The sequence below is a fragment of the Macaca fascicularis genome, chromosome 17, assembly GCF_037993035.2.
Source record: "Macaca fascicularis isolate 582-1 chromosome 17, T2T-MFA8v1.1".
NCBI classification, from domain to species: Eukaryota; Metazoa; Chordata; class Mammalia; order Primates; family Cercopithecidae; genus Macaca; species Macaca fascicularis.
Genome location: NC_088391.1, coordinates 19109335 through 19125638, shown reverse-complemented (window position 1 = coordinate 19125638; position 16304 = coordinate 19109335). Strand labels below are relative to the sequence as shown.

Genomic DNA, 16304 nt, shown 5'->3' with positions numbered 1-16304 from the left:
GGCACTTCGGGAGGCTGTGAGTGGAGATCGCGAGGTCAAGAGATGGAGACCATCCTGGCCAACATGGTGAAACCCCTTCTCTACTAAAAATACAAAAATTAGCTGGGCACGGTGGTGCATGCCTGTAGTCCCAGCTACGCAGGAGGCTGAGGCGGGAGAATCGCCTGAACCTGGAAGGCAGAGGAGGCAGTGAGCAGAGATTGTGCATGGCACTCCAGCCTGGTGACAGAGTGAGACTCTGTCTCAAAAAAAAAAAAAAAAAAAAAAAAAAGCAAGCTCATTTGTTCTTCTTCTTTATATTATTGTACATATTAAACATCAAGTCTTATTATGAAATACTTATTTCAAAATTTGAATATTTTTAAGTGACAAAGTTGAAGTATACAGAAACATTTCACATGTAAAAGCATTTAAAGGCCAGGCATGTTGGCTTATGCCTGTAATACCATCACTTTGGGAGGCTGAGGTGGGTGGGTTGCTTGAGGCCAGGAACTCAAGATCAGCCTGGCCAATGTGGTAAAATGTTGTCTCTACTAAAAATACAAAAATTAGTTGGACATGGTGGTGGGTGCCTGTAGTCCCAGCTACTCAGGAGGCTGAGGCAGGAGAATCGCTTGAACCCAGGAGAAGGAGGTTGCAGTGAGCAGAGAGTGCACCACTGAGCTCCAGCCTGGACGACAGAGACAGACTCTGTCTCAATCAATTAATCAATCAATAAATTTAAAAAAAGCATTTAAGCTACTGAAAAATTCCTATTTCATATATCAAAACCTCTCTTTTTTTAAATGTGTAGCGCTATACCAAAAGTCCTCATTCTTCTTGTGACTACTTTTTATCCTTTCGGTAGTTTAGGTGCCCTTTTACTAGAGAAAAATAAAAAGGTTGCACCATAAAAATTCCAAAAGCTGTTCCTATGACTTCATCCCACTACCAACTTTAGTTTTATTCTTTCAGCTATCTTTCATTTAAAGTTCTCTAATTTTCTGTTGTGTAGTTTCTTAGAAGGCCCTTCACCCATTTGCTTTCAAAATATAAAGACAAACCAACCAAACACAGAGTCCTCCTATTTTTAAACGAATTTCCTCATTCTCTCTCTATCTATATTAAAATATATATATAAAGGATTATATATGTATATATTTAAAGAAGTGTGTGTGTATATATATATATATCTATTCCTTTTGCTCTAAATACATACATTCTAGAAAATGACAATATGTGGAATTTAAGTTTTTAAGTCAACAAAATTGTCCAAGATAAATTTAAGAGTACAAATTAACGTGTTTGAAATAACTTCAAATTACAGCTTATTTTATACACTTTTTTTTTAATGTTAAAGCATTTTGGATAAAAAAAATTCAGTTTTTTGTTTGTTTGTTTTCCTGGCACAACCATCTGTAAGGAATAATGTAAAACTCAAACTATTCAACCAGAACAGCACCTCTCAAACTTTAACGAGCATATGAACCTCCTGGGAATCTTATTAAAATGCATAATTCGATTCAGTAGGTCTGGAGTAGGGCCTGAGATATTTGCATGTCTAGTAAGTTCCCAGATGATGCCCAAGCTGCTAATCCACATACTATGCTATGAGTAGTAAAAAGAGATTCAAAGCAGTAACTATATCCTAGAATTTAAATGACTATTTATTTAAAGAATCATTTTAGGTTTTTTTTTTTTTTTTTTTTTTTCTCCAGAGGACCAGGCAAATCAATCCTGACTACTATTAATTTGATATGGGTTTCATTTAAGACAGGCTATATCCTTTCAATTAGAACTGTACTATTACTATAGTGAGAAATAATTTTAGAAAATGTCAGTCTAGCCTAAATTGATACAGCACTGTGTCTTTTGCAGTATAGACACATATTCTCTTTAAACTTCACTAGATTTGCAGTTATGAATATTTCCGGAGAGCCTGATAAGGAAGGGAGTATGCATACTTGAATACTCAAGTGCTTCAAACTGCTTTGTTAGGGAAAAGGTACGTCTTTCAATAAAATTATGTCCTTGAATTTTCTTTTTTTCATGCTGGATAAAGAATCAGTTCCCAAGTATGTCTTTAAAAGCACAAAAGCAATCATATTTTTTAAAATTCATCTCTGGCTATACCTTTATTTTAAAAGCTATTCTTCCTAACAATTATACTATCCACTTAAAATTATATTAACAGAAATTTCCACTTGGGTGCTTTGCTAATGAAGAACATTCTACAATAAATACTGTTTTCTTCATAGAGCTACAATGTTTTTAGAGGAAGCAAAATGGTTTACAAGAAGCAGAATAAGTAAAAGATATAACTAATATAAAATTATGGAACATTAAAATTTGATGAAAGGAAGATATTCTTGCAAAAACCCGGAAATGATTGTAGATACAAGCAACATATAAGTTGTAAAGAGAATCATAATACAGTTGCAATCTAATGTAAAAATAACTCTAAATATAGCCCAGTTCATATCTGAGAAAAACATCAAGGGTTCAATTAATAATAATGACAATGAAAACAACAATAATTATCAGAGCCCATTCACTCTACAAACTCACATAAGCTGCAATATTGATTGGTAATTAATATATTCAAATTACAATTACTTTCTTCCCTCATTTTCATCCTGTTCTGTTCAAAGTTTTAATTGGAAGATGTCATCCTTCAATTGCCTTTTACTATCCATTACAGATGACCCTTAAACAACCAATGTTTAAACCACAAAGGTCCACATTTACATAGATTTTTTTCTCCCTCTGCTACTCTCTGAGACAGCAAGACCAATCCCTCTTTTTCCTCCTTCTCAGGCTACTCAATGTGAAGACAACGAGGATAAAGACCTTTATGATGATTCACTTCCATTTAATGAATAGTAGATATATTTTCTCTCCCTTATGATTTTCTTAATAACATTTTCTTTTCACTAGCTTACTTTATTGTAAGAATACAGTATATAAATACATACAACAAAAAAATGTGTTAATTGACTGCTTACATTACTAGCAAGGCTTCCAGTCAATAGTAAGCTAATGAGCAGTTACATTTTGAGAGTCAAAAGTCATATGCAGATTTTTTTCAACTGCACAGGGGTCAGCATCCTAACTCCTATGTTGTTCAGGGGTCAACTGTGTATTTTCCTGTTTTGTTGCAACTTTCATTTTAACTTTTACATGACTAATAAAATATACAGAAATTTACTATTAGGGTAATAAAACAAAATAAATGGATAACCACTTGGGAAAGAATAAGATCTTAACTTTTCAGTCTGAACAATAATAAACTTCAGTAGATTAAAAATTTGTTGCAAAAGTGAAACCAGGGCCAGGGCCAGGTGTGGTGGCTCATGTCTGTAATTCCTGCACTTTGGGAGGCTGAGGCAGGAGGATCACCTGAGGCCAGTAGTTGGAGACAAGCCTGGGCAACATAGTGAGACCATGTCTCTACAAAAAAAAAAAAAAAAAGAAAAATCAAATTAGCTGGACATGGTGGCATGCACCTGTAGTCCCAGCTACTTGGAAGGCTGAGGTAGAAGGATGGCTTGAGCCCAGGAGTTCGAGGCTACAGTGAGCTATGATCCTGGGCAACAAGAGTAAGACCCTGTTGCTTAAAAAATAAATAAATAAAGTGAAAACATAGAAACACCTAAGAAAATATATCTAAATAAATATATTAAACAATCTATCACTTCCCCACTAATAGATGCTAACTTTATTACATATTAAATTCTAAATGTTTTCTCTTGTGGGAATACTTTCAAGCATGGAATGCTCCCAAGGGAAAAAAACTATATAAAAAAAAGTTATATCGAACTATAAAAAAATTAAAAGTTGATGTTTCAGAAAATACTACAGGCAAATTTTAAAGGCAGATGATAATGTGGAGAAAATGTCTGTAATATATATGATGGAGTTAATATTCTTAAGGCATAAAGACTATCAGAAACAAACAAGACAACCCAACAGGAAAATGGCAAAGGACTTGAACAAGCAATTCATAAACAGCCAAAACACATTATCTTAAAATGCGTATTCTCACTAGAATCTCAGAAATCCAAATGAGAAAAATAACAAAATGTCACTTTTGCTCATCGTGTAGGCAAATATATATTTTTTAATGTCCATTATCCAGTTTTAGCAAGGGTTGGCACTTTTTCAGTAGGAGGTAAGATAGTAGATTTGAGGAAATGGGTGAAAGTAAGTATGGTAAATGTGAGTGGCTGCCAAAGGACAATCAGTATTTGCTGGACCTCCTGGAGGGCCTTCCTGATGCTGGAGACAATTTTTAGTGACTCCTGTCTGTATGATGCAATTTCCTTTAGCAGCACTCAGGAAATATTGAAAACTTGAATTCAAGGTGGTTTTGCAAAGTGAATGTGGTGAAATGGCAAGGGTGCAAGAGATTTAAAGCTAATGGCAAGATAGTGATGGAATATAGGCCAGCAGAAAATGAACTGAACCATTCATGTTACCAGTATTTATTGAGCACCTCATGAGCTGGCATATAAGAAAATTAATTACATTTGCATATTGATCTTTTCACCAATGACTTCACTAGAATTCATTTTCTGGTGTACAACTTTTTAGTTGATTCTCCTAGGTCCTCAAAATAGACTATCATAACATCCATAAATAATCTAACATCTCCTCCTTTAAAATATTTACAATTCATTTCTTTATCTGGTCTTTCTGCCATGGTTATTATTTAAAAGTATTGGCAAGCATTCTTGTTCTTCACTTAAATAGAAGAATCACGAGTGTGTCAATATTAATTATGATGTTGGCTGTTAGTTTTATCTCTCTTTATATGGTTAAGGAAGTATTCTTCAATGACTTACTAAGATTTTCCCTAAACAATGTGATCAAATATGAGAATATAAAATTTATTTTATATACTCATTTAGTATATTTCCTAACACTGAAACATTCTTATATTTATGTAATAAATCATTCTTGGTTTTAATATATAAATGCTGAATTTTGAAGTTTTAAAACTTAAAAGGTGACTAATACATGGTTTTCACTACTGACTATCTTTAAAAGGTTTTATGTCAGTGTTATACTACCTAAAACAAACTGAGAAGCTTTTCATATTTTTTCGTGTTCTGAAGAATTATCTGTTCCTCCTAAGTATGAATGAAGTCCTCTATATAATCTGAACGAGGCCTGGCAACACGTTCTTTAATAACTTTTCTTCCTTCCTTAGGTATATTCACACTTTCCACTTCCTTTTGGCTCACATTTTACCAATTTATGTCACCTTGAAAAGCATTCACCCTATTCAGATTTTCAGATGATTAGCATAAAACTGCATATGTGTACTCTCTAAGTTTTAATTCTCATCTGTGGATTGTCTCTAATTTCTAAAAACTTTTAATTTTCTTTTTTTCTTGATTAAACTTGTTAGAAGTTTGTCAATTTTGTTTATCTTTTCAACAAATAATTCTGCTTTTGTTTTCTAATTTGTCACAGAAATTTAATTCCATCCTTTCTATTTATCTTTATTTTATTGTTCTGTTTCAAATTTCTTAATACAAATGCCTAATGCATCTATTTTCAGTCTTAAGGCCCGTATGTTTTCCAATTGGTAAAGCTGGAAATATGCTTACCCATGAGCTTTTCTACATACTGCAATCTGGCTCCTATCTCCACCACAGGACTAAAATTGTCTAGTCAGGTCACCTATCACATATATATTGCCAAAGATAACAAGCCTCCTACTAGAACTCTTTAAAAGCATCTGTCATTATTAACCATGCCCTCCTTCTAGAAACTCTCTTCTCTTAGCTTTTCTGATAAAACCTTATCCTAATTTTTGTCCTGCCTCTCTGGCCATCCTCTCTTAGCATCATACTGTTGACTTTTTTCCTTCTCTTAAATGTCAGCATTTCCCAAGACTGTGTCCTGGTAGCTCCACTCTTACAAAAAAAATTCTTCCTAGTGACTTCACCCAAACCCATGAATTCAACTATCTCTTATATGTGAAACTCTCTAAACCCAAATGTATCGCTCCCCTTTAGATAAGACCAGTTCCAGAGGGATGTCTCATAGGCACCTCAAACTCAACTTATCTAACTTAGACGATACCATCTTTATCTCCCAAATTGTTCTCTCTTTCTGCATTCTAGATATTTGTGGTTAGCCTAGGAATTATTCTAGATGGCTCCCTCTCACTTACCCACATTCAGTCAGTCATCAAGTTTTGAAGATTTTATCTTCACCCTTCAAGAATCTGTCCCCTCTTGCCTATTCCCAGAGTCTTTCCCTTAGATCATGTGTGAATAAAAACAACTGCAATACTCCTTTAATTTTCCTATCTCCAACCCAGCCTCCCCACTTACATATATAAAACACATCACTTTACTAGTGGTATTTCTTAATAAATGAAAAATGTGTTTATAGGTAACTCATAATCATGTTCTAGCATATTCTATTTGTTACTTCTATTTAAGATGACCCCATCCACTCCTTTCTTCACCTATCTAAAGCCTACCTGTCCTTCAAAGTTCAACTGTCTTACGTCTCTCTGTGGAAAGCTTCCTCTCTGTAGAAGAGTACATAGAGTTTGCTAAATATACTCCTCCTTGGGTGCTAGCATATACCCTAGGCACATGTCTTTCATAAATCATAGGATTCTATAATAACTAGACTTATTTGGTCATTTTCCACTAAAGGAGAAGCAACCTTAAGGAGGTCAACAGACCTTGAGTGTTCATCCTTGTACTCTCAACATCTGGCACATATTTGTTCATGTTTAATGTTTGGGTATCATGTATAAATTATTTTAGAAGAGTTCTGTCTAAATAAGAACCATAAAAACAAATATAACCAGAAATGATTGTTAGTAAACTGGTGATGCAAACAGAAATACACAAGGCAAGAAAAATTAAGGTAGACATTCCAGCTCCACAAATTCATGTTGCTTTTCCAAATGAATCTGAGTCATGCATGTGGGTCAGGAAGTAGACTTAGGAAAGTGAAGATTGAACTTAGGAAAGTAAAGATTGACCAGGTATTCTGAACTAAATTGCTACTGACTATTTTATACCATATTACAAAACCCGGGCCTAATATAGCTAGCCTATTAGATAGAGTAGTACAATTAAAAAGCCAGCATGGTGATTGTGACACATCCTTGAAAAACTCATGTCCTCAATAATGAAACAAAAATAAAGAAGAATTTGATCATTGTAAATATATTCCTTAAGGTCCTACCAAAATACCCTGCTCAATTTAAGATATTAGATCTTACAGACCTTGTTCAGGTTTTTGTTGTTTATTTGTTTTTTTGTGGGATGTGTTTTTTTGTTTGTTTTCATAAATAATTATATAACTCAGAGGAGCATAAATTTCATAAGGGCAAAACTGTAACATCAGGGGTAGAAATACAAGCTGTTTGGAAAAAACATTTTGTAAGAGTTCTGGTTTTCCAATCTATATGTCATCTTAGCCCCCGGCTAAATATAGTAAATTTGCTTTAATTATACAACTTCTGTGACAGAAAAAATGGTAGTAAAATTGGAGCCTGAGACGCTATCTCTAATTATAACTTGATGTTATACTGTTTCTGGAATGAAGACTATAAACTTAGGTACAATCAGTCATCTCAAAATGAAAGTTGTTGGTGACAGGAAGAACTCAAAGGAACACAGAATGTAATGGGAAAAGTTACAAATCAATAATAAAATCATTAAAACATCTTTAATGTGAAAGATTCACATTCACATAATTTAATAATTACATTTTTCAAACATACCTTGTCCATTAATTTACTTGCATGAAGACTCAAGCTATTGAAGAATATTTTTTTGCTTAGCAAATGCATTTCTTCAATGGTAGTCAACAATGTAGTTGCACTATTTCCAACAATGCCACTAAAAGCAAAGGACATTTCAGGTTGCAAAACAGAAACTGAAACAAAACAGTTCTTTGAGTAGAATGCTTTAAAAAGACCTAGATTTAAATAAAAGTTTTTATGTAAAATATAACCTGTGAATTACAAATACTCTAGTTTCATATTTTAAAAATCAGGATTTTTGTTTTTCTTTTGAGTTAGGTGACGAAAAAATAAAAACAAACTACTATGTTTTCAATATTTCACAATCTCTTTTAGCAAAACTGTGGGTCAGAACAAATATTTGTAATATACAAAACCCTATCTCTATTTTTCCTCTATTAGAGTAAATATATGTCTCGATTATCTAAGACAGTTAAATTTTAAGAAGAGTATTGAATCAACAGCTCTATTGATAAAATATTTAAATTGCATAAATACTGAGTTATTCTTTTAATTAAAACTGTCATACTATTATATCAATAACACACCTATAAATTAGAGTTTCTCAATTTTTATACAGCTGCCTACAGAGCAGTATATTTAGACTAACTGAAAAGTCTGATAAGTCTGAAAAGTATGATAATATTTTGAAATAACTAATTACATTAGTACGTTCCATAATCCTCAATTTGCTATTGTATAAGGATATTTCTTAGACCCATTCAAGGAGGTTTCCCATTTTTGCCAAGATCTAAGACAAGTACGTATATAAAATAATTCCCAATTTTTTTCTCCTAATTCACACACTAAAAATGATTTTAACAACTTTCTAGGGGAAAAGCTTCTTAAGGATATGAAAATATGCTGTAATCCAGTAGGGAATTATAATTTCTAAAGGTATCACAACATCTTCCATGCCTAAAACATTTTAGATTGCTAAAGATGAATATAATGGCATTAAATACTACCAAACAGTAAGCTAAAACACAGCAAATTTACTGATAAATCAAACCACATACGATATATTATAAAAGCAAATATTAATCTCTGCAAATGTAATATTTCAGTACAATTCTGAAACCAAAATAAATTAGATAAATTCTCACATAGTTCATGAAAAAAAGCAAATTATTAGTAAAATACATATATAGAGCAAACAGCAAAATACTAGCAAATTGCTAAACCAATAGCCATAATACTTATATTTTAAAGAAACAACAAGTATTTCAGTTAAAAATATTGTAAACCAAATACTAAAATAAACTGGATGGAATTCCCACACACGCCTGCACATGCAATAAAAACAAGTATTTCTCTGAACAAAAGTGTACATCAAGCAACAGAGGAAGCAAATTAAATGAAAACAAATAGAAGCAATTTAATGAAAAATTTAGAGAGAGCTCAACATATATTTACATTTTTTTTTTAAATTTGTAGTTATCAGCTGTACTTTGCAGTTACTCAGATCTAGAATTTACTAATGTTTATTGAGCACTCACTATGTTCCAGTAACTGGTCCAGATAATTGTAGACGTTTCTTCTGACATTTCATTCCATATTTCTATCCAACATGCTTATACTATTACTTGATTTTTCAGTTTTAGGTATTATCTACAAATTCCCTGATGTAGAAGATGAGAGTTAAACTCTCTTATACAGTTCTCCTCCACCACAACACACTCAAACTTCACCTTCCCCAGGTTTCCTAATAGAGCCACGGGCACAGAGTTCTGGTAAATGACTATTCAATGTTTACATCATTACACTCATGTAAATACTATTCAGAGCTGACCAGAGAATCAGGGATACCCGAAACAAGCCAATGAACAGGCTAGTGAAGAAGACAAACCCCAGTGTGACAGCCAAGCAGCTTGCAGTAGGCCTAAAGGGCAACACATCTAGACTGGCGGGGAATGAGGGCTCCAAGAAGGGTATCAGACAGGGGCAGGAGAGAGGCCGATTACCTGGTGGACTATATGGTGAGACAATGAAGTGTTGAGTTCTCTTAAATACCTTGGATCCAAAATAGTGATAAGGGCATAGGAAAGTAAAGTACAAAATCAAAGTGTTTATTAATTCCAGGGAGAAAAGCTTTAAAGGAAAAGATATATAATCCAAGCATGCTCGAGTCCCTGTTTTTTGGATTCTATATCTTCCTTTTGTTGGGAGTTTTAATGTATAAGAGGTGAATTTTTTGAGATCTTGCATGCGTCTTGTTTTTTTCCCAACTTCACTGCTATTCCTTGCCAGTTTTGTGGTTTCTCCTCTTCTTGACCTCAAAATATTGGAGCTTCCCAGGACTCAGTCTTTAGCCCCATTCTTTATCTATACTCATTTCTCAAGTGACCTTACCTACTCCCATGGCATCAAATGTCATCTATTTTCTGAAAACTAAGACATTTATAGCTTCAGCCCTGATTTCTCTCTGTATTATTTGCTCACTCAAAATCTCCTACTCTATGTTCACAGATACATCAAATCTGACAAGGCCAAAACTGAACGGAATTCTTCATTACCCACCACTCCCATCCACCAGTTCCTTTCCAGCATTCCCCATCTCAGCAAACAAAACCATTCACCCAGCTGTTCAAACCAAAAGCCTTATTCATCCTTGACTCCTCACACCTCACGCTATCTAGTATGTATACATGTCCTATTGGCTGTGACATAAATTATCTCCGAAATCAACTACTGTCACCCTAGTCTAAACTCATCATCATCTCTTCTCAGGACCACAAACTGCTTTCTAAATATCTTCCTTATTTTCCCTTTTGTCTCACTACACTACATGATTCACAGAGTATTCAGAGTAACCTTGTAACACGAACCTGCTCAAGTCACTCAAAACCCTCACATTTTTCCCAATCTTATTCACTCAGTATGAAATCTAAATAACCACTATGGCCTTCAAAATCCTATACGAGCTGGCCTCTCTCTACCTTTCTTATTTCATCCCCCCCTACTCCTTCCAATTCACTATACTCCAATTCCTGGTCTTCTTTCTAGTCCTCCAAAATGCAAGCTTTTCCTAGCTTCAGTACCAGAGTGTATTTTTGTCCTGGACATTCTTCCCCAAGATCTTTTCATGCCCAACTCCTTCATATTATTCACATCTGTATTCAAATACCACCTCTACTGAATGGCCTCAAAAATAGTCACACACACATATATCTAGTCATATATGGTCACTCCCTATACTTTCTATTTCCTTTCTCCTGCTTCATCTTCAGTACCCTTATAACTACCAAAAATTATTATTTTATACTTGCTTGTCTCCCCTACTAGAATGTAAGTTTAAATTCTGTTTTGTTAATTACTGTTTCCTTATTACCTAGAAGAATGGCAAGTATACAGTCAACTTTTTAATTGAATGAGGAAATGTGTGAACAAGTAGAAAAAGTACATGCAAAAAGTCAATCAAAAAAAGATTTTGTCATCTTCAATATCATCTTCAAAGACAGAAAAATTACAATTATCAGAGCCTAAAAAACCTATTATCATCTTCAGAATCTGAATTATTTTTTTCTAACATTTTCTGCATTAGAAACTAACATATCAATATCTTTAAATAATAAATTTCATTTAGTCCCATTATGGACATTATTAAATAAACAATTTTAAAAATTATTTTACCAGCATCTTTTTATAACACAGCACTTGCTATGTCCAGCTTTCAGCTGTCCTTGTGTTTTCTAAGTATTTATTATTCTCTTATTATAGGATGCTATAATATTACAACTGAAACTAATTCATTGCTTTTGAATTACGGGAAAGATGACAATAAGTTTATATCTAAAATATTAAGGGACTAATCCAAATCCTATCTCTGATCAGTTTTGTAGACTACAGCTTGTTAGTTTTGTTTGAAAATCTACTAGTAAGATGTAAAATCCCCTTCTTAGCTGTTTGTTAAGTTCTGGGTGGCTACTGTCTGTCACTAAGGGGTAGGTGATAACCTTACCACAGTTTTTTGGTACTCTGTAAACTAGTGCTCCTTCAACCTTTCCTGGTAATGTTAGTTATATTCTTCTTAGATTTTTAACAGTTGGCCTACTATTCCTGATACTGGCATACTGTATAACAAGTAATTTTTTTTTTTTTTTTTTTTTGAGACGGAGTCTGGCTTTGTCGACCAAACTGGAGTGCAATGGCCAGATCTCAGCTCACTGCAAGCTCCGCCTCCCAGGTTTACGCCATTCTCCTGTCTCAGCCTCCCGAGTAGCTGGGACTACAGGCGCCTGCCACCTCGCCCGGCTAGTTTTTTGTATTTTTTTAGTAGAGACGGGGTTTCACCATGTTAGCCAGGCTGGTCTCGACCTCCTGACCTCGTGATCCGCCCGTCTCGGCCTCCCAAAGTGCTGGGATTACAGGCTTGAGCCACCGCGCCCAGCCAAGTAATTTTTAAATAATTATTTAATGGAAAAATACAAAAACTATCAAAAATATGGCTTGGAAAGACATTGTTGTAACATAACTACACATGTAACAGTCTTACAGTGACAGTTATAATAAAACTCAAGGGTATACCACCAACAGACAAATGTAAAGCAAAAATGAATGCATATTTTGGAGTCAAAGATTACATTTTTTATAAGACGAGTGGTTCCTAATCAGATAAAGTTGCTGGTATGTAGCGAAGATAAAGCTATGGTTCTATTTTATCACTTATAGTAAACTAAATGCTGAAGAATTTAGGTTATTTACATCCAGAATAGAACATTTAATTCACTATGCTCTATTGTGAGTATATGGTATAGTTGCGTTAGTTGCCTTGGATGTCTTTTACTAATGCAGGAAGACTCAATAAAGACTTACGTTATAGACTCATATTGTTATATAAGGGGTGTGTGTGTGTGTGTGTGTGTGTGTGTGTATAGTTAAGCTTGGAGAAAAAAGGAGAAAGGAAATAATAGACCTTAAGGCACAGCATGTATAATATGCATATAATGATTTACATGATGTGGAGGTTCTACTAGTTATGCTTAGTCTATACTTAGTGTATAATTACCATACACAATATAAAAAAAAAATCTTATACTGTGCTCTAACTGAAAGAAACAGCACATTGGATTTGGCAAACACATTTTGCCATTCCACTTACCTGATTGTATGGTGATAAAATTTGAGGAGATTAGAAATTTTATATAATAAAACTGCCCCAGGTTCAGCAACTATTACTTGCTCAATTCGAACCTATTAAAATACATGAGAAGAAAGTAAACATTTCTTAAAAGTATAACTTTTTTTCATTAATAACATACGGTATGAATAGAATAGCAAAGACAAACTTTTATTATTGCAGAGATCACAAAATGCCTCCTAAATAATTTCTGAGTAGTAAGTCATACAAGATGGTAAAGTAACAAACATTTTAATATAGATACACTCTACAAAAAAGCTGACCCATTATTTGCAGAATTTGGTTCAAGCCAGTTGTTACCAGAAATATCAATACATTGAGATCATTTGAGATTTATCACCAGTATATAATGGAATCTGGTTCAATACTAAATTGTAAAGGCAACTGCTACATCCATAAAACAGATTATCAATGAAAACATACTGCTTTATTGCCAAATATTCAAGAAAAAAAATTCCAGTCTATAAATTATTATATCAAGTTTGTCTATTAATCAAAGAATAGAAAAGTAGACAAATCTTGAATTAGCACCAACATATTTGCCAAATTATAAGATTACCAGAGCAAAATCAGATCTAGTTCAAGATTAACTTGATCTGCATCAAGATTTAGCAAATATGAATCTTTTCTAATTAAATTTCATCCTTCACTGTTCTTTTCTCTTATTAATGAATATAATCTAAACTACACTGATAAATGCTTACTTAAATATTGTATCTGCCCTTAAGCTATTGCTTACATTATATCTTCTTGCTTTCCTAACTAGTTTCTAAATACAAATACAGTATAGACATTATGTCTTCTTCTGCCTATTTTACATCTCTGTAGCGTCTGGTAGAACAGTATACACACAACAGATGTTTAATAAATGCTTTTAAAAGTTGAACTTTCTCTGTATTTAGATTTTGGCATATGTCATAAAACAACTATGATTTGCTAAAATGACATTTTATATCTGCATACAAAAGCCTCTTAGATTACAGAAATCAATTTACATTTACATTAATATGTTTATGAAATTGGTTCATCTGTTGGTATAGGTGATAGACTATCTAACTACCACAATACCATGGATCATGAATGGCATTTGAATTTAAAAAATATATTTTTCCATATTATAATTTATTTTTAAACCAAGACCTTAACAGTGACTTATATGTTATATCAATAAAGGTGATATTTTCTTAATTTTAATATAATTATTACAGAAAAATATAAAAAAATGTTAATTGTAGGCAAACAGCTCTTTACTAGCAGATTTTAAACACCATCTCAGCTATATGGCCACCTGCCTTCCAGAATTTTGAGGCATCAAGAAAATATTCTTAGTTCTAACTCCCTTAAGAAAGAGAGAAAAGAGGGGAGAGAGAGAAAGAAAGAAAGAAAGAAAGAAAGGAAAATAAAAGAGGGAAGGGAGGGAGGAAGGAAAAAAAAACAATTTCTATCTCTCTCGAATACAAAGGTTTTGAGGGAAAGCGGCAATAAACAATACAACAGCTACAATACAAAATACAACAGAGAAAGGCTGGAAAATCAGAAGACTGACAAATAATACACCAAGAATGCTTTGTTTGCCACACAGAAAGAAACACTCTGTCTTATGAGGGCTATATGAGAGGCTAACCATTTTCAGCAAAACCCAACAGTCACAGGAGAAACAACAAAAGACAAGAGAAACAAAAAGTAAAAAAAGGTCAAAGAGACCAAAGAAGTGGTGGTAGCAGCAACTGGGCTGGAAATTATCACTGTGATGACAGTGGAGGGAAAAATCATTAGCAGAGCTGGAAAGCAGCAATGGGAATAATGGCTCAGATATAAAGTGTGTTGGAACAGATCCTGGCACATCATAAGCACTCAATAAATCCTAACTGCATTGTGAGAAGCAGCATCAACCATAAAGGCAGATATTAAAAGTAGCAAAATGGGCTTCAGGCACCCTGACAGCAGAGAAGGTAGGGAAGAGCTAAAAGAACAGTGGCTCTCCTCTCCAAGGCCAGAGAGAAAAAGTGAGAGCAAGAGAAAGAGAGTGGGTTTGTGTTCATGAAGGGGACATAGGAAGAAGGGAGGACTAAAAAAGATGATGATGAAATTCCTTTACCTTAGTATCACAGACAGCTGCTCAGGGTGGACATCTGTTCCTATGTATACCTCAACCTGAGGGCCCAATGACTATGTTGTGTACAATATTCAGCTTTATTTTTCATGCCATTGATCTTTTACATTATGCCTGCCTTCACAGAACCCGCCATAATCTAAGGTCTGTAGCATACACTACCCTAAAGTTTTTATTAAAAGAGAAAATTCAAATGATAGCTGGTAATCTATCAGCAATCTAAAACATTCACATAAAAGAAGGATTTTATACCCATGGGCTTGAAAAAAATTTTAATATATTAGTTCTGATCTTTCTAGCTACAATTTTTGGAGTAAAGACATGTACAAAGTAATAGGGTTGATGCTGATGAGCCATGGATAGTATCCTCTACACAACATATGTAATCTTAAACTTAGAGCACCAATTCTTTAAACTGGCAATAGATTTACAGATCTTATCTTAATGCATACATTTACAAATATTTAATCTACCACCTATGATGTTTCACTTTACTAAGACAAAGAAAAGATTAAACAAGGTAGAATAAATCAAATATATAGTTTCTCAAGGATTATCTCCCATTACCACTATAACCTTTTCTTTATGCTTCTAAAAATCAAAATCTCCTACTCTAAAAAAAAACCATTTCTACAAAGAAGAATAATGGACAGAAAAGTAGCCATAACATCCAATATCATATGTCATTAGAAAAAGTTTAGTTGCTTATCAATTAGGAAGAAGAAATTTTGTATGAGTGAGATTATAAAAGCAGATTGATCACTAGAAAAATTCAGAATTATAATTGCAAAAGGAAATATTAAAAGTCAAAATTTTTTTCCTCATCTAACAACTATATCACTGAAAATATAACCACCAAATAAAGTACAGAAAAAAAATTCCTAAAATAATGTAACACTGTCTATCAGTATAAAAGGAAGGGAAGTATGAAATTGCTAGATTATATATCACTATCAAGCTAATTTGATATGTAACTATTGTGAACACCTGCTAAATATTCTCTGGAGTATGCAATACATATTATCATCATATGGAAAGATTTCAAGTTTCTGTCATTTCAGAAAAGGAATTTTTCTTCATTTTACAACAAAAAGATACTTGTCTGCTTACTAGTGTCTTCTTTCCCTTTGGCATCTTATATTTAAATTTGCCAGCAGATCACAGTAAGGTCCTACAATTGTCATAAAGATCTTTCTGAGCATGTACATTTAAGGAAGATGAAATGAGAATTTCTAAGTACATTTTAAAACAAAGGCAGACTTCAGTATATAACGTCTTTATCTAACTGG

General features: G+C 33.5%; 1 protein-coding gene across 4 annotated transcripts in view; it reads right to left on the bottom strand.

Annotated features, from left to right (window-relative positions):
- The window catches only part of COG6 (component of oligomeric golgi complex 6), a 101648-nt gene that overhangs the window by 47943 nt on the left and 37401 nt on the right, over positions 1–16304 (bottom strand). For all 4 annotated transcript variants that reach the window (XM_005585711.5, XM_005585710.5, XM_015439196.4 and 1 more), the window contains exons 12-13: positions 12864–12955; positions 7742–7859 (exon numbers count right to left, since the gene is read on the bottom strand). In XM_005585711.5, the coding sequence (XP_005585768.4) occupies positions 7742–7859; positions 12864–12955 (210 nt within the window). The remainder of the gene's footprint in view (positions 1–7741; positions 7860–12863; positions 12956–16304) is intronic.